The sequence below is a fragment of the Arvicola amphibius genome, chromosome 3 (genome assembly GCF_903992535.2).
Source record: "Arvicola amphibius chromosome 3, mArvAmp1.2, whole genome shotgun sequence".
Taxonomy (NCBI): Eukaryota; Metazoa; Chordata; class Mammalia; order Rodentia; family Cricetidae; genus Arvicola; species Arvicola amphibius.
Window position 1 is genome coordinate 150714906 of NC_052049.1, and position 19317 is coordinate 150734222.

General features: G+C 41.0%; 1 protein-coding gene across 1 annotated transcript; it reads left to right on the forward strand.

The window, feature by feature from the left end:
• Positions 1 to 3128: 3128 nt before the first annotated feature.
• Irak1bp1 (interleukin 1 receptor associated kinase 1 binding protein 1) lies at positions 3129 to 16456 on the forward strand. The gene is made up of 4 exons (XM_038322966.1): positions 3129 to 3486; positions 9368 to 9433; positions 15666 to 15796; positions 15895 to 16456. The coding sequence occupies exons 1-4, from the start codon at positions 3175 to 3177 to the stop codon at positions 16163 to 16165; spliced, it is 780 nt and encodes a 259-aa protein (XP_038178894.1). The 5' UTR covers positions 3129 to 3174; the 3' UTR covers positions 16166 to 16456.
• The last annotated feature ends 2861 nt before the right edge of the window (positions 16457 to 19317 follow it).

Consider the following 19317-nt stretch of genomic DNA (forward strand, 5'->3'; position numbering starts at 1 on the left):
AATAAATCAATATGGCAGACTACATTAATGTTGAAACTTTTAGTAACTTTTTTGCTAATACTATGGATTATATTGTGCAAGGCTTATATAGTTATGGTGATACTTCAATTTATTGGGTATTGGGACTCAGTTTTCTTCTCCATATTCTATCATTAAGAAAGAATATGGCACTTTTAGGAATGATACAGTCTCTAAAGACTAATAACGAACAGTTAGCTGACAGGATTAATACCATCGAAAATCACATATAATTGCTTAGAAATTGATCATCGAATCAGTGATTCCCAGAAAGAGCTTTCTATATGGAAAGTGCCATGGAAATTGAAGTTGCAGAAAAGGTTCAAAAATCCTATGCTATCTCCCAGTGCTACTTTCATTTAAAAAAAAATAGTGCATCTCTGATAATGCACAATGATGGTGCATAATACTGATGCATCTCTCACGACCTAATGATGCAGAGTTTGCTCTTACTCCATGTCTCTTTTCTCAGAACAAGAAAAATAATCAGATGCATATTCTTTATTCAACCAAATTAGTAGCAACCTTGTTCAAAATGGTTGCTAATGGCTGAGTCTTAACTCTGAGGAAGAAACTGAACAAATAGATGTATTCATTCTCATCCATTCTCCTCTGAAAAACTCATAAATCATCAAGACATATCTATGTTTATTTATTGCATAGTTCTGTCACTAAGAAATAATCTGTCCTTCTTTCAAGATTACTTTTATCTATTTTTCTACATTCTGAATTCATCATTTGCCAAAATGACAATTTGAAAGAGATCATTCCATCTGTTTAAGTTTTCATTTCTTTAATTGCCAATAAATTTTTTAAGCTATTTTTTTTCTTTTCAGTGTTACAGGCCATTAGTCATTCGTCACTTTGGATCTACAGAAACTGGCATGTGCTCTCTAAGCCCAACGTGACTGTATGAAGACAGAGCCCTTTAAGTAACTGAGGTTAACTGAAGTCCCCAAAGCAGATCTCTAATCCATGTAATAGGATTGGTCTTGCAAGAAGAGGATGCATCTTAAGGATGGTATGCAGAGGGCAGAGGCAAGGTCCTATGAAGGCAGCTGTCACAAACCAGAAATACCTCAGAAGAGGTTAAACCTACTGATGCCTTGATCTTGAACTTCCAGCCAATGAGTCCAAGCCTATTAACAGTTTATCTCTGTGTTCCTTATCTATTTGGGTTTTTTGGAGGGTAGGAGACTGTACTCTAAATATCTAGACACTAGTCCCTTTATATATCACCAATACTTATTTCCCCTCTCCTTGCTAGTTTTCGGTTTACATACTTTCAATTTTTGGTGTACTCATTTCCCCCGACCCAGGCTTTTCCTTTATGGTTGCTTCAGCATTTGAAATATGCATAAGGAAAAAGGCCTTTCATTCCTCAGAATTACTTTTAGGTACATAGTTCTTCATACTCTTGTTTTGAATGTTATTTTCCGGGTTTCACATAATATTGAAATCAGTTTCTTCAAACAGCTAGCCAATTATACAACTTCATCATTTCTCCACCAATCTGAAAAGTTTATAGTACTCTATATTCTTAAAACTTTTTTCTTTTCTGGCCTGTGGCATCAGTCACTCATTCAGGCACTTGATTCCAAGCCTGAGGACCTTTCAATCCCTGGGGTCCACCAAAAAGACAAAAAAGAAATTCCTCCAGCTCTAAGATATATTTTAGTTGTCTAGAGTTGTAAAATATGCATATGGCAGAAAGTTTTAAAATTATAATATAGATTCTCATCTAACAATAAACATCAAACTAAACAATTACATTAACCTAACGATGGACTAAAGGGAGAAAAAAACCACAGAATCTAGCTGAGTTATTGAACCATGCTTTAAAATCGCAAACATTGTTGACTTTTTCAGGTTCCTATAAGAAACTACTTTCTACAGTTTTTTTTTTTTTTTTTTTTTTTCAAAATTTCTCCTCCCCATTCTGGTGATAGAATTCTGGTGATATCATTCTGGTGATAGATCAGCTGTCTTCACAAAGACCACAGCTGGATGATTAAGAAAATGCCCGGTGCGGTGGTTTTGAATTCCTGCACTTCAGAGGTAGAAAGGTAGAAAGGGAGAAAGGGAGGTGGGGGGCGGTGAAAAGAGAAAAAAGGAAAAGAAAAAGGAGAGGTACAGGGAACAGAAAGAAAAGGGGCAGGGAGAGGGAGAGACGGTGGGAGTAGGGAAAATTACTATAATGGGAGACCTTGAGGTGGGGAAAGTCTAGCTTTTCATTATAAAGGCTCTGTCAAGAAATGGGTTCGAGGTCAGTCTGGTAAATACAGTAAGTTCCAGGCCAGTCAGGTTTACATACTGAGGCTCTGTCTCCAAAAAGGGGAGACAAGTTCAAGGCATGCCTGGACTTACCCACGCGAATGTCCACGCTCAAGCCCAGCATGTCTCCAAGGATTTTAGAATTCTGCGACTTGACAACCATTCCAAAGATGGTTGCTAAGACGAACATCCATCCCTACCTTATTTTCTGTTTTCCACATTGTTAAGTTGGGAGCGGGAATTTTGCGTCGGCATAGAGCTCGCGTTAGGAAATATTCCTAACACATATGCCAACGGTCTATAAACAACGAGCCTCTAGTAAACAAACAGCAGTTGAGAAAAAAATATATATTAACAAAGTTTTGGAAAAACTGACTCGAAGGACCACATACTGTCCAAACTCTCACTGGCAAAACGTGGTTCATCTAAAGAGAAAATCCACACGAACCTCATCAAAACAGGTACTTGGGGGAAAGACGATGGGAGCCTGACAAACTAAGAGACCGACCTACACACAACACCCAGGAAGCCAGGGCTGCGGGGGACACACACTCCGGAAACGGAGGCCACGTCCCCTTTATGACTTTGGGGGGGGTGTGTGTGACAAGGTCACGTGGAAGGGCCGCGCTCACTGGCAGGGAGGCTCCTGCAGGCCACGAGTTAACTCTTTCCGACCTGCACCGACGGAATCTGCCTACTCCGAGCGGGCGAGCCGTGTCCACTCCGCAGCTGCCCCCCCGCCCCCACGCCGCAGCTCCGCCAGTTCCGTCCCGGCATCCTCTGCGCCGCGCCGCCGCCGCCGCCGCCGAGCCACGCGCGGGAGCCGGGCGTCACTCCCCGCCTGCAGCCGGGAATTGCTATGGCAACGCAGCTGCCCCAGCTATGTCGCTGCAGCCCGCCCCTCCGTCGCGGGTGTTCATGGAACTGGTTCCCTGGGCTAACCTGGGCCGGGAAAACAACCCGATCTCGGCTTTGGAGGCGCAGCCCGTCGGCAGCCGTCCCCACGCTGCCAAGGCCCACCCCGGAGCCCGCGAGGTCCACGTGAGCGGCGCGGCCGAGGTGTCCGCCAGCCCCGACCGGGCGCAGGTGGCCGTGCGGGTGAGCAGCACCAAGGAGGCTGCAGCCGAGGCCAAGAAGAGTGTGTGCCGCCGCCTGGACTACATCACGCAGAGCCTCCAGCAGCAGGGTCTTCAGGTGAGCCTCCCGGGATGGGTGCGAGGCGGGTGACTCTGAGGCCTTGGCGATGCTTTGTTACCCCGGTATTCATTCCAGGGCGCAATGGATGCTTGACCCTGCCTTCTCGAATCTAAATGAAAGCAGTTGTTGGCCGCAGTGAACTCGAAATACCCGAATGCAGATTGGGTAGGTTTTTATCTGGTCGTATTTGCTACAGTTATCTTGTTTTTTGCGCTTGGAGGGATGAAATGTTTTCTTGAAAAGTTACACTTAATGCTTACCTAACTGGAAAGTTGGACCGTAACCCCCTTGGAGAGTTGTTTTTATTCTGCATGTTGAAATTGGCAGGCGAGGAGCTTGAATGCTTCCTCCCAATCAAAGGTTCGTGTGGAGTGGATCTTCAGTGTAATTGCAGATTTAGCATCCCCAAACTGCCCAAATTTTTTAATTTTAACTTCTTTTAAAGTCAATATATGTAAGTATCATAGGTGAAATGCTTCTACTTACTAAATATGTCCGTGAAACAAATCACTAAATCTATAATACCTCAAACTCCCTAAAGGAATGGGGCAAACAAACAAACAAACAAAACAAGAAAATAGCGCTGCTTACTCCACACAGCAATTCTGTTCGGCATGTTTTAATATCCCCATCTTCCAGTAGAGAAATAAAATAATGCTCTGAACTTTAAAGAACAGTATTTGAAATCCTGTTCCTGAAACCACCATCGAGGTTGCTTTCAACTTTGTCACACTTCAGATAATTATGATGAAAGAAACTTAGAAGCCACGGACACTGTCTCAAGGTTATTGTTTTACAAAACAGAACCCCAGCCGGTACCCTGGTTCTGGGGTACTCTGACTTGTTCAAAGTGAAACATAATCTTGCTTCTGTACTAGAAATGTCATATCTTTGGAAAGAAAAACACAGGCCTTTATTTTTAAAAGAAAGTGTACTTGTATTTTATTTAAAACCAGAATAATTGAAATGACCTGGGCAAAGAAATCAATCAAACAAACAAAAAAAAAACCCTAAGTTATTTTACATTTTAGAAAAATTTAAATGTGAATTGTAAATAATGTGAATAAAATGGGTATAAAATATAAAAGCAAGAATCTCCTTAAGCAACCTGCTGCAGTCCTGTTTGAATAATGTAGTTAGTATTTTATGCCATTGACATAGAACATAATCTGAACCCATGTTTCTAACTCCTAATATGTAAAAATAAACGTAGTAATTGCATTCAAAGTCATTGTTCAAGGCAAGGTGCAGGGGGCCTGCGATCTCCCAGACTGCTGCTTTACAATGGAGGAAAGACAGCTCCTTCAACAGGTGCTCTCAGAACAAAATATGGTTTTCACAAAGTCCTTATAGCATTATACATTTTAAACTTTGCAATACTGACTCGTAAATATACACTCCCCTGATTCAAGGGCCCCTCCCAGTCTAAACACTGGCTTGAGGGCTGGAACCTGATCCTCCCATCCTTATTTCCTGGCCTCTCTCCCCTCTTAGTTTAGAAGACTTCCACTTTGTTTTAAAGAATGAGACCAAAACCACACTCTTGGCATTCCTTTCTCTACACTGATCCCAGTTATACAATACTCCACTTTTTCCTCCAAAGAGTGTGTCTGTCAGCCTGCTATTAAGGTACTCAGTCTTTGAGTAATGCTCATTGGCATAATGCATACAGTGAAAAGTGCTTCTCAGTGAGTCAAGGAGAAAAGGATGACACAATGCATAAGTTACTAGCTCAGCTATTTGTAGATCATGGGTTTATGAATTTGTCTGATGATATAGCAGTCAGTTTTGGCATTGTTTAATGGGAAAATGTTGTAAAATTCCAAATAGTGTTTACTTAACCGAGGAGCATTTATTAGGTATTCCCTAACCCTGTTGAGATTTACAGGGCACCTAACCTAACATGGTCTTACTTCAGGGACTACTAGAAAGCAATGTCATCACCTCAGTAGCCCCTAAACAATAGAAATTTAGTCTTTGTAGCCCTGGGGGAGTCAGGAAGGCTAAAACACCAAGAGCTTTGATTTTGTCTTGTGAAGATTCAGTTCATGGAACATAGATGGCGCCTTCTCCCTGTTTCCTCACACAATAGAAGGGGCAAGGCAACTCACTGGGGCCTCTTCTTAATAAGGACACTAATTCCATCCATGAGGCTCCACCCTTATCATCTAATCTCAAAGACCATTTTACAGCTTCACACTAGTGATAAGGTCTTAATATATGAATAAGGCATCCAAGCAGTGCAGATTAGAGTGAATTTCTATTTTATATACCAATTTAGACTATATACTCCAGGATTTGCCTACTCATAATTGTATTATTTTCAATAATTATACATGCCTCAGGCAGGTTGGTAGGCAATAAGAAGAGAGATAATGGTGTGAGGGGGAGGGCAAAATATTTAGAGACATTTGTTTATCTTTTTCTCCAAATCTGGCTTATCAACAGTTTTCAAAGGACCAATCATGTAAGTACATTTAGTTTTTTTTCCAGTAAAAGCTATAAAAAGCAACTATTATCTGTTTCTTTTTTAAAAAATTATCCATTAATTTTATTCTGTGTTTCCCCCTTTTATTAACTATAGACTCTTAACACAGTATAATCTGAATACAGTTTCCCCCCAGTTGCTCCCTACTTCCACTCCCATCCGGATCCACTCCCTTTCTGTCTCGCATTAGGAAAGAACAGGCTTCTAAGAGATGACTACCAAACATGACAAAGTATAATAAGATAAAACAAAAACATCACCCCAAAGTTGGACAAGTCAACAGAAAAGTAAAGGAACCCCAAGAGAAGGCACAAGAATCAGAGACCCATCCATTTAGACATCCAGGGGTCCCATAGAAATACTAAGCTAAAAGCTATAGTGTATATGCGGGGGACCTGGTGCAGACCTGTGTAGGCCCTGTGATTGCTGCTTTGGTCTTCAAGTTCTTAGGAGCTGTGCTCAGTTATTTTAGAAGGCCTTTGTTCTCCTGATGTCCTCGAGCCCCTTTTTCTTTCCCCACTACTCCTGCCTCCTCCTCTTCCCTAGGGTTCCCTGAGCTCTGAGGGGAAGGATTTGATGGAGACAGAGCCCTCAGCTGCTGGAATTCCATGATCAGAATAGAATGATTCATGCTGCCATGAAAGTACATGTATAATACATTGAAGAGATAACATTGGTTTTGCCTTAAGAAAGACTTCATAAAGAAAGTGACATTCTGTCAAAATGTTAGGCACTGACCAAAGGGAAATCATTCCAGTTGCATATCAGAATGCAGCTGGTATATATGTCAACAGCACTCTGAGTGGTTCAGTATGGCAGGAACACAGAAGACACTGGGCACCTTAGGACAGAATTAAGAGATGAGACTACAGGAGAGGGGCTGGAGCGATGGCTCAGAGGTTAAGAGCACTGCCTGCTCTTCCAAAGGTCCTGAGTTCAATTCCCAGCAACCACATGGTGGCTCACAACCATCTGTAATGGGGTCTGGTGCCCTCTTCTGGCTTGCAGGCATACACACAGACAGAATTTTGTATACATAATAAATAAATAAATATTAAAAAACAAAAAAAAGACTACAGGAGAGAACTGGAGACCGTAGGACAGAATTAAGAGATAAGATTAAAGGAGAGAACTGGAGGCCGAACATAGAAGTGTGTGGCTGCACTGCTTTGCTTTTCTTACGGTTGCTACTGTGCCTGGAAGGAGCAGCTTGAAAGAGGAAAAATTTATTTTGGTTCACAATTTCAGAGTGTCTCACCATGGTGGCAGGCAAGGCATGGTGGCAGGAGCAGCTCAGTCTATGGTTGCAGGAAGCAGAGGATGGGACCAGAAGCAGGGCCAAGTTATAATTCTGTATGTGTGTGTACGTCTTCTATCACCCTCCACCGTATTCCCACCTGTAGTGGCCTTCTTTGCCAGCCAGGCTCCTTCTGAAGGCTCCACAGCCTTGAGAGCACCACAAGCTTGGAAACCAGTGCTCAGAATACAAGCCTGAGAAGATAGTTTAGATTCTGACATGAGTGGCCTACTGGACTGTCTCAATATTCTTTATAATCAAGGCAGCTACTTACTGTTGATAGACCTTATATAAATGCTGTCTCACGCAATAGTCCTACTCTATCAAGTTCTTCTATAAAGAAGAGAATTCTCAGGACCAGAGTGCTTGCCCACGACTGACAGATGACTGAGTTTAGATACCAACTAAAACCTTCAAGCCGTGCTTTTAACCATTACTGTATGTTACTACTTTATTCTCTTGGCAGTAGATGATGTTGGGTTTACCTATATGATGTAGGATGTTAAACAATATTCCTGGCCTCTAACTTACAGTGTAGCCAAAAATGTAGTCATTTCAGTGCATATTGGTAAGTATAAAGCCAGACCAAAGAACAGATATTTCATCATTCCATTCATACACAAACCTGTGGAGGCAACTAAGTCGATAACTGTAAAGGGGATTGCACAGGAGAGCCTTAATGTGAAGGACAGCTGTCACAGTGCTGGAGTGCTTGCTACATCACCAGCATCTGTCAAAACTGTCAAAAACTGGGGGAGGTATCAAACAGACTGTCAGACATTACTCCCAGGACAGAATTCAGACTATGATAAATGAACCCAATTCTATTGTAAACAACGAACACAGCTCTACTAAAGGGAGTGTGGAAAGGCATGTCAGAGTGTAGAGCTAAGCCACTAGTTAGCCATAGAGACCAGGCAGTGATGGCACACACCTTTAATCCCAGGACTCACGAGACAGAGGAAGACGAATCTCTGTGAGTTCAGGGTCACCCTGGGCTACATGAGCTTGAATCTGTCCAAAGGAGAAACAGCTCACACAAAGGTGATTCCAGCACTTGAGATCACACACCTTTAATTGAACATAACACTCATATACTCCTGTTAGCACAGGAGCGATATGGCTAGGTGGAGAGAGGAATATGAGGCTTGAGGAGACAGGAACTTAGAGGCAGTCTGAGGTTCCATAGAGACAGCATTCAGTCTGAGGATTTGTAGAGACAGGATACCCATTTCAGTCTGAGGATTCAGTAAAAGTAAGAACTAGTGACTGGCCGCTCTTCCTCTCTGATCTTCAGCATTAACCCTTATATCTGACTCTGGGTTCTATTGTTAAGACCAATTAGAATTCATGCTCCACATTACTAATTCACTCAGGACTTGCTTCCCAGATGGAAGAACTGTTTAGCTTCCTTACGTATCTGTGGGAAGATTCAGGGACAGTCATGGTCATATAAGTATATTGATTGGTTATGGGATCTTTCTTTTCCCTCCCTCCCTCCCTCCCTCCCTCCCTCCCTCCCTCCCTCCCTCCCTCCCTCCCTTCCTCCCTCCCTCCCTCCGTCCTTCCCTCCCTCCCTCCCTCCTTCCCTTCCTCCCTTCCTCCTTCTCTCTCTTCCTTCTTTTCCTTTGGATCATAGTTTGAGAAGTGCATTGTGTCAGGGAAGGCACAGTGGAATTCTCTGCTGTAATATTATGGGGTCTGCACCTGTCTTTTGTCGTCACTATCTAAGTACTTTACACACAACTTGTTTTTAAATCATCATAACAGCCATGTGGTCTATTGACCTGATAGTAATTCACCCAAAGGTACATATAGTAGGTACTTTGTCAAGTTAATTCATACTTTCTGTACAAGTGAAATAAGTGACTAAAATCTGAAGTGAAAACGGATCATTTTTTTTAAACAGTATTTGTAGGTTCTGATTGATTTTATGGTAGTTTTAAGGAAGCTTGGAACATTAAGGCCGGCAGTTCATTTTGTGTGCTGTGTGTCTTCCTATTTCAAACGCAGGCTTCTTAATTGTCAGGCAGAAACAACTGAATTTAGTAGCCAAAGGTTTGGTAACGTTACTCTGGTACTTTCCGTTTCAGGCAGAAAATGTAACAGTGACAAAGGATATTAGAAGAGTAGAACATGCTTATCACATGGAAGCCGAGGTATGTAATGAATGAAAGCCCTTGACTCTGGCAGCAACTGCAATCGAGTTTTATCCTTAAACTGAAATTTACCAGAGAAAGGATTCTTATGGTGATGATAAAACATGGTTTTTCTTAAAAATGGTTCTGATAATATATATCTGGTGATGCTTTCAAATACATTTAGTGAGATCTACCTAAGGGAAATGGCATACAGTGAAATAAACACAGCAACAGGGAAATGGCAGCTAAGTACCACAGACTTCGTAATTTTATCAGCTGGTGAGCAAGAATCATTACAGGAAAGAAATTTTCCTTAGGTTAGAAGCTACATGAAAAAGCTATAAGGGATTGAGACCCTTTTTAAACATTCTTTTGTTTCTCAATACAATTTCATGGCCACTGAGATAAATGTTACTTAAATTCTGAATCATGCGGTCTCTGTCCACATTAAGAGAGAGCACAGTGTTTTCAGAGTGCTCAGTCCTTGATAACTGAGATCCCAGCATGGCTGGGCGTCTCCCTCTGAGGGCTGGCATGGGCAGGGTTTTAGGTCAGTGTGTCTGGTAATGTAAGTCTGCTGTTTGTGACTTACGTGTTTTCAAACAGTCGCTTATGTAGTGAGGAGCTGCGGGCAGGCCTGCTTTTCATCCTGCCCTGCTCCCGGCCACCGGCTGGCTTATGCCCCGAAATAACAACACACAAACTGTATTTATTTAAACACTGCATGGCCCATTAGTTCCAGCCTCTTATTGTCTAATTCTCACATCTTGATTAACCAAATTTTAGTAATCTCTATAGCACCACGAGGGGTGGCTTACCGGGAAGATTCTAGCCTGCATCCATCTCGGAGAGGAGAGTCATGGCGACTGCTTGAGGCATCTACCTCACTTCCTTCTTCCTGTTCTGTCTACTCCACCCACCTACGGGCTGGCCTATTAAATGGGCCAAGGCAGTTTCTTTATTAACGAATGAAATCAACACAAACAGAAGACTCCCATATCACGCTTAGTCCAGCTCCCACCTTGTCATTGGAAACAAAGATGGTTAAGAGTGGAATTTTGTCTACCAGTGAGAGAATCTTTCTCTCTAGAGGTGGAGAACACCTCCGGAAGTCACCTGGTGGCCCCCTGTAGTTAGTGTGTTTGTGCATCCTGGTATTAATATTAAGGTTAGATTAATATTAAGGCTTCTGCTTCTCAGAGATGAAGCATAAGATCAGAGTAGCAGGACAGAAAGGACTTTGGAAAGGTTTCTCAGTTAGCTTTGTGACTGGTCCATCTAAAATTTAACTGTCTCAAGGAAATTTATCATTATTCATTGTGAACTTAGGCATCATTGGCATAGATTATTTTGACAGAATGAAGAGCTGTCAGGCAAGATTCTGAATTGTAGAGGTTTAATGTTAGTAGGCTAGTGGGACCCTCTAAGGGTTTTACCTCTTAGGACTTCAGGCTGTAATGAATATGGGAGAATCCTAGTTAGGAAGGTATTTTGTTTGTTTGTTTTTGTTTGTTTGTTTTTAGGCAGTGTCTCAATATGTAGCCCGCACTAGCCTCAAATTTGTTTTTCCTGTGTCAGCTTCCTGAGTGCTGGGGTTAGAGTCTGGTACCATCACTCCCAGGTGTGCTTAGTTTATTATTATAAAGTCTCACCAAGAGCACAGGGAAGAGATAGTTCCAGAACTGAACAAGGGATGGGAGACTGCAGAGTTCTAAGACTAAAGTGAGCAGTTCAGCAAGAGTCTTTGACTGTGTGAGAACTGAGCTAAACTCTGCTCTTCCTTCTGCTGTGCCTGCCTTTTCGGTGTCGCATATTCTGATTTCATAAGAAAGCATGTGATTATATTTCACTTAAGACTCCCTGGAATCCAGACCTTACACTATATTGTACATCCCTGTACATGGTTGCTTTTAGATCATCACCAGTTGTCAGTGGAGACCATGATAACACACTCACAAGGTACAAAGTGCGCTAACCTCTTCAAAAAGAAAGATGGCTGATTTTATGGCTATGAATGTAGCAAACTCCAAGAGCCAATAAATGTCTAACATATTCTAGTCTTCTCATGGACTACTAGATATATGTAATATGGCTAAATAGTAGTTAGACATGTAAAACAACAATAGCACAGAAACTGAAAAAGGTGTACTCCCCAGCCCATTCTTTGGAGTCAGAAGATAACAAAACTTGGTATGCTTAGCAATAAGGTGAATATCAGAAAGAAAACTATACACCAGTATCAATCAGATATGTTAAATTATAAACAGTTTTAGCAAACCTAGGAGTTATATATATATATACTTATAGTATTGGTTAGTTTTAATTGTCAACTTGATATAATCTAGAATCGCATGAGATTCTCAATGAGAAACTGTCTGATCAGGTGGCCTGTGGTGTGTCTGTGGGATTGTGGAAGTGTCACTAGTCTTTGGGTTCTGGGATGTACATTCATTCCCTCTCTGCTACTGACGGGATGTCACTGGCTGCCTCATGTTCCTGCTTTGATTTTCCCTCAGCGATGGATTGTGAAATAAGCCCTTTTCCTCTTCAGGTTGCTTTGGTCAAGGTTTTATTATAGCAACAGGCTAGAAACCAGGCCTCAGATATAGAAGATAATTCATAACAGCCAAGTATGAGTTATTTCAAGCATAAAAGGTTGGTTTAACATCTGAAAATTTTTGATCATTCTGAGTCATATTAAGAAACCAAAAGAGAAAAATTACAGGTTCATTATGGTAGATCAGAATGGCATTTAATAAAATCTATCATCAATATTTAATAAAATTCTTAATAAACATTCTTAATAAAAATTCTCTGCAACCTTATTTATATTGGCACATCCTTTTATTCTTAGCACTAGGGAGACAGAGGCAGACAGATCTCAATGCCTTTCAGACCAGTCTGGTCTTCATATTGAGACCCTGTCTCATTGTGTCAAAATTAATTAATTTAATACGGGGTATCTATTAAAAAAGCTGTGGGTAACATTATACCTTTATGGTGAAATATCAAATACTTTGTGCTTAAGACCAGGTGCCATACAGAGAATTGCTACTCTTATGGCTTCTTTTTAACATTATACTGGTCAGGGTAGTTTGGGGAGGGGCTATACAAGGATAAAAATATCCAAACTGAGAAGGAAGAAATAAAACACTCTTTATTCAGGAACAATATTACCATCTATCTAGAAAATGTTATGGGAAAAAACTATTAAAAGCGATAAACATAAATTTTAAATGTCAAGGGATACAGCTTATAAAGTACACTAAAGAGTATAAAAACATTTCTAAGAGAAAGTCTCAAGTGGAGAGATGTGTCTTGTTTGTGATTTGGAAGAACCAACATTACTGACACTTACTCTTCCTAAAATAAGTTATACATAGATTTATTCCAAACCTATTCCAAATCCTAGTTAGCTTTTAAAGATAGGAATTGGCAAACTGTCAAAAATACATTCAGAAATGCAAAAAAAAAAAATCTCCAGCCATTTTGAAAAAGCATCTTTAGTTATAATAGCCTCAAACTGGAAACAAAGATTTCAGAGAAACTGTGGTGTTATCCACATAGCAGAACACTACTCAGAGTAAAACAGCTAATGTAAGAGCATGCTGAAACTGCACATACAGCTTGCCAAGTGAAAGGAGTCTCCGAAGACGGCATATTCCTGGAAAAGGCCGGCCTGTCAGTCAGGGATAGGTTGGTTAACTGCCAAGGGCCTGGGAGTTGAGGAGCAATAGATAATAAAATTAAATGAGATTTGTGAAGTAGTGGGACAGATTTATTTAGAAGAGGGAGGAGAGTTCATGGCCCAGGGGAAGACTGAGCAGCTCACCCTCCAAGGAACGCCATAGCCCAGGAGCCAGCTCCACAGCATGCTGGCTAGTCTTCAGTCTGACTGCAACAAGTCTGGGATCTCCATCGTTGCCAAAGGGGCAGCGAGAAACCCATCAGCAGGCAGATTGTGACAGTCCTGAGGAAGACACGTCATCCTGAGCACTTCGGCATCCACAGCCAGTAGGAGATGGGATCCTGAAACTTCTCCAAGGTGCTGAGCACTCAGGTTCCCCATGTGGAAAGGTTCCGTAAGAAAGAGGGTAGAGCTTACTGCTGGACACATTACTCTGGCATGTTTGCACCCAGGTGTGGTGGGGAATGGAGCCATCCTGGACAAGTACACCACACTCTGTGGCATCCTGCCTGTGTACCTGTGTGCTGGGGATGTTGCCTGCCTTTGTCCACAGCTTCTTTGAGCAAATGGGCATAGGACTGCGAGGTGTATTACCGTGAGCTGCGTGGTTCTGTTCTCCTGTTACCAGCTGCTGCATCATGACAGCGCCAAGCAGTTTCACTCCAAACACTACTCAGTGCCTTCTGCCTCAAGCTGCTGGACAAAGGCACCTTAATGGAGCAAACAGCAACGAGCTTCCTGCCAGAGCTTCCTCAAGCTCTTAGACATTCATCTCCTTCATCTGCCTTTCTCCAGCTGCTGTTGTGGCCCAGGGGTGATGGGACATATCCAACAGATTTTGCAGGAGGAGCCACTTGTTGGTTCCTGGCTGCTCAGACCCGAAATAATCACACAGAAACTATATTATTTAGATCACTGCTTGGCCCATTAGCTCTAACTTCTTATTGGCCAACTCTTACATATTAATTTCTATTAATCTGTATATTGCCAGTGGCTGTGGCTTACCGGCTAAAGTTCCAGCATCCGTCTGCCTTCTTTCTCCCAGCATTCAGTTTAGTTTTCCCTGCCTACCTAAGTTCTGCCCTTTCAACAGGCTAAGGCAGTTTCTTTATTCACCAATGGTATTCACAGCATGTAAAGGGGACTCCCACATCAAACAGAAACTGGAACCTTGTCATCATCGGGTGATGGCACTGGATGGGACCAGGATGTTGGGGTCTTGCCAAGTTCTCAGTCCTCCAGAGCCTGAGCGGCCTTCTTTCCTGTTCTATGACTATGCCTGCTTTTTGTCTTTTGCAGAAATGGAAACTGGGTCGTAATCTGCTTCACATATGGCCTGGACAGACCAGGCTAGGTCAGCACACCAAACTGAGGCATTTCATACTCAAATTTAACCAATGGAGTCAGGGTGGGTGAGCAGACATGGTCAGCTGAAGGCCGTTCCCATGTTTCTTCCAACCCAATTCCCTGAGACTACTGGGGACACCTGGCCCCCCTCATGTACCCATCCATTCAAGGATGGATGTGCCCACAAGCCAGTGAAGCTCTGGGTTTGCACTTACCCATCTCCCAGGATTGGAGTGACTGCCTTACTTCCTCACTGTCCCTTTTATGCATGCCTCAAGCTTACTGAGAAAGGACTCTCGAGCAATAATGTTTTATGTCCACTTTCTCCATCTCTGGGGATGGTGTGAGGTGGGGAATGTTGCCCATGCCTCAGCACTACACATATACCAAATTTATAGATTTGCATATTGAGGTTTTAATTTAGATTGCTCATGCCCTCTTCTGGCTTACACAGGTGTATCACAGCACACACATGGTATACAGCCACACATGTAGACAAAATTCCCACACATTAAAAAAACAGTCAATCTTAGAAAAGAGACTACAACACCTTTCAGGTCCTGCTGAAATGAGGCCACTGCTCCATTTATTTAAAGATGGATACATAGGGAAATAGTTAGAACACTGTACTTAGATCACTGGAAGGGGTCACACACATAGTGGTATCAGTAAAGGCAGACATACTCAGTAACAATCAGAAATCTAACTGAATAAATTAGACTAAGAAGTCAGAATTGTATCAGGGTTGGAAATTAGCCAAATAATGAAGTTGAAAGGGAGAACCCTCCAATTTCAGAAAAAGTAAAAATGAATTTTAAATAAAATGTTTTAAAATATTTTTAAATATACAAGCTAATGTTAGATCATTTTAAATTTCATAAGCACAAGTCTTTAGTAAGAAAATAACAGCTATAAGCATGAAATGGTTTTTTCTTAGCTAGTATATTTGTTATTTGTTACTATAAAAGACCGTATAATCTGGCTTTACTCCTTCCTATCTGTTTTTTATTTATTTGAGACAGAATCTTGGCTGACCTGAAACTTCCTTTGTAGACCAGGCTGGTCTTGAACTCCAATAGATCACTTGACTCTGTCTCCCAAGTGCTGAGATTAGAGGTGTGCACCAGCTTGACTTTACTTTTTATACTCATATTTAGACAAAATTTTAAAACTACATGAGGCATAGAAATAACTTCAAGTATATTTCACTTACAGGTCTGCATTACATTTACTGAATTTGGAAAAATGCAAAATATTTGTAACTTTCTGGTTGAAAAGCTAGATAGCTCTGTTTTCATCAGCCCACCTGAGTTCTATCACACTTCCGGTTCCATTGAGAATCTTCGGTAAGTTAAGCACATCTTTAAATTATTCATTCTAAATAAAACTATTGAGTGTGGCAGTTCTTTTAATGTCATATTAATCTTTACTTTCAATCCCTAAGGCGGCAAGCCTGTCTTGTTGCTGTTGAGAATGCCTGGCGCAAAGCTCAAGAAGTCTGTGACCTTGTTGGCCAAACTCTGGGAAAACCTTTACTAATCAAAGAAGAAGAAACAAAAGAATGGGAAGGTCAAATCGATGATCATCAGATATCCAGACTGCCGGGTTCATTAACTGTACAGCAAAAAATTAAAAGTGCAACAATGCATGCAGCTTCAAAAGTGTTTATTACTTTTGAGGTAAAAGGGAAAGAAAAGAAAAAAAAACATCTTTAAAATTCCAACTGAAACATACTGTATTTGTATTTTTAAATGTGTTTTTATACATTTTATAGTGCTTATTTCTGTCCTGAACATACATATTGTATGCTATACTGATTCTCTATAAAATCTGCCACTTTTTGAACATAATCCCACAGAATACTTATGTTCACATTCTAGTTTCCAAAACATTCTGAGAAAAATTGTGAGAAATAAATGTATTAAAACACACTTTTGCATACTAACAATTTGTATATTGAAAATAAAATAAACAAATCAGCTGATGTTGCAGTTTTCCTTCCAGAAGCAGTTGTTATATCTTGCTTTTATTTGTCCAGTTGTATAGAAATACAGAATCTGAACTGCGTATCAAGAAAAAATTGTGTTTCATAGAAATGTTTTCGATTTCATCAGTCTATATCTTTGCTCTTTTTTATACAATATATTGTGATTATATTCTCTACCCTCCCCCAGCTCCTCCCAGATCCTACCCCCAACATCCACCCAACTTTATACTCTTTCTTTCTCTTAAAAAGCCAAAACAAACCAAAGCACTCACATGCACGCACACACACACAAAGAATGGGTTTCAGTTTTATTGGTCAACTACTCCTGATCATGAGGCCTATGGTGAGGTGCAATTAATATACCCAGTTTCATATACTTCCTTGAAGAAAAGTGTTTTTGCTTTTTTCCCTCTCTCCCAGCAACTACCAGTTGCAAATAGCTTCTTGGTTATGGGTGGGACTGACTCTGTTTCCTTTTCCCCTTCTCTGTCTGGGATTTTGTCTGACTTAGGCTTGTGCAGGTTTTGTGCATGCTGTCAACAGTCTCTAAGTTCACATGTGCATCAGCCTTGTGTCTGGAAGAAGTTATTTCCTTGGAGTCAGCCATCATCTCTGTTTTTTACAACTTTTCTGCCTTTTCTTTTGAATAGACCCCTGAGCCTTGAAGAGAGTGTGTTTGATGATGACGTCCATTTGACACTGAGCGCTCCAAAAACTCTGCACGTTGTTCAGTTGTGGATTTCTGTGTTAAATACAATCCACTGCAAGCTGCTTCTTTAATGAGGGTTGAGCAATGCTCTGATCTATGGGTGTTGCAGGAACTCCTTCAGCCAATAGCCGCTGAGATACCAGCCCATTCGGGCATGGTCTCTCTCTCTTTAAAAACGCGGCCACTTCCCTCCACTCGCTCTCTGGCTTCCGGCTCTGCTTCTAGCAACTAGGCTCCCTTCCTAATTGCACAGAGGGCTGTTGTCTGGGACGGTGATCTGTAAGTTTTTCCCCTTCAAATAAACAACATTCTATTAATCATAATCCCAAACTGGTGTGGAATTGTTTGTGATATACGCCTTCATATGGGTATAGCACTATGTCTTACAAGTTATTTTATTGCTATGGTCCTTTAGTAGAATATTAGTAGTTTCTCCCTAGAGCCCAGGAACTTTCTATTCCTAGGTTCTCATTAAGTGTTAGGTATGAGTTCCATGGGATACTTGTTCTTTCATGTTCATTTCTATTTTATTCATAAAGCTAGAAATTGGGAACAGTTTAGATGTTTATCTACTGATGGATGGCTAGCAAAAATGTAGTAGATTTACACAATGGAATATTATTCAGCTGATAAGAAAAATAAAATTTTTAGGTAAATGCATAGTGCTAGAGACAATCATTTTAAACTGAAGGAACCCAGACCCAGAAAGATAGACATTATCTGCTTTATGTGTAGGTGTTAGGGTTTAGGCTTTAAATATATGTGCTTCAATCAGAATGACCACAAAGGTTAGGCACATATTAGAGAATAAGAAGAGGGAAACAATATAGTGTGGTAAAGGGACAATGGGATTAAGACAAAACAAAACAAAACGAACAGGAATATTAAATGAACAAAAGAGGAGGGTAATATGGGGAGGGATAACAAACACTAACTTTTGAAGTCATGTGAAACCTACTACTATAGAAGCTTCCTAAAATGTACACATTATAAAATAGTTTAAACAGGGTTTACCATATAGTAGAGGAGACATCTCAAGTAGATATCATATGCCACCAAATAAATTTTTCAATAACAGGAATAGGTTACATATTTTTTGAGATGTTGGCCAAAGGGGTCCCATAGACACACCCCAAACATTGGCTTTGCCAAGGCTCTTGGTTACTCTCTACAGCCTGATGGTGAGGCTCTATTGATGAAAACATCACTTCCTTTGCAATTTAACATGGAAAATTTGAGCTGGTGCCCAACAAGAAGCTTTACCCCCATGACTAAGGTACTACACCTATTACTGGGGGAAAAAGTAACCATCAATCTCACCAGCTATAATCCCTGAGAGCTACAATAGCAACCTGCCTGAAAGATATGCCCACTGGGACAACAGCAACACAGATGTTATGAGAGTAACCAGCCACTTTTTTAATGCTGGTAGACTCTTTTCAACCATGGAATGTTAGTACACACACACACACACACACACACACACATATGCCTGGCTGATTTTATGATTCTATAAGTTGAAAGCATGAAATATCTGTAGATAATCCTTTTATCAAGCAGATTTTAAAGATTATTTCTGTAGTGTGTATAAATGCTATAGCCCGCATGTGGAGGTTATTGGAATTTGTAGAATCAATTTCACCTTCCACCCTGCTGAGGTGGTGCCTTCCTTGTTTCTGCTGTTAAGTTTGTACTCCAGACAAGCTGACCGAGAGATTCCTGGCAGCCCTCCTGTGCCTATCTCCCATTTGCCATAGGCATGCTGTGGTTACAGAGGAAGACTAAAGGTATAAAGTTGTTTGTCAGCTGATAAAATTTAACTTCTGATTGCTGTGTAACAAGACTTTTCCTGGTGAGACACAACACACGTGCACTCAACCCAGATAGAGAGCCCATGGTTGACCCAAGTATAGATACCTGTAGGAGAATGTGTTACAGTAGTGTTGCAGGGATATCCTGACTTATCAGGAAGCCAGGATATACTTAGAGCTGCAATAGGACAGCTCTGGAGGGGTAGAGCTATTATATAACTATAATAGAGAAGTCTATTAAGTAATGTTCATTTATAATAATTACTGATAAAATTAGACTGTACTTAGTCAAAGTACAAGTCTGTTGTAGTTGTAATTTAGCTTATTTTATGACTACTGATATGATAGTAGGAGCTGAAT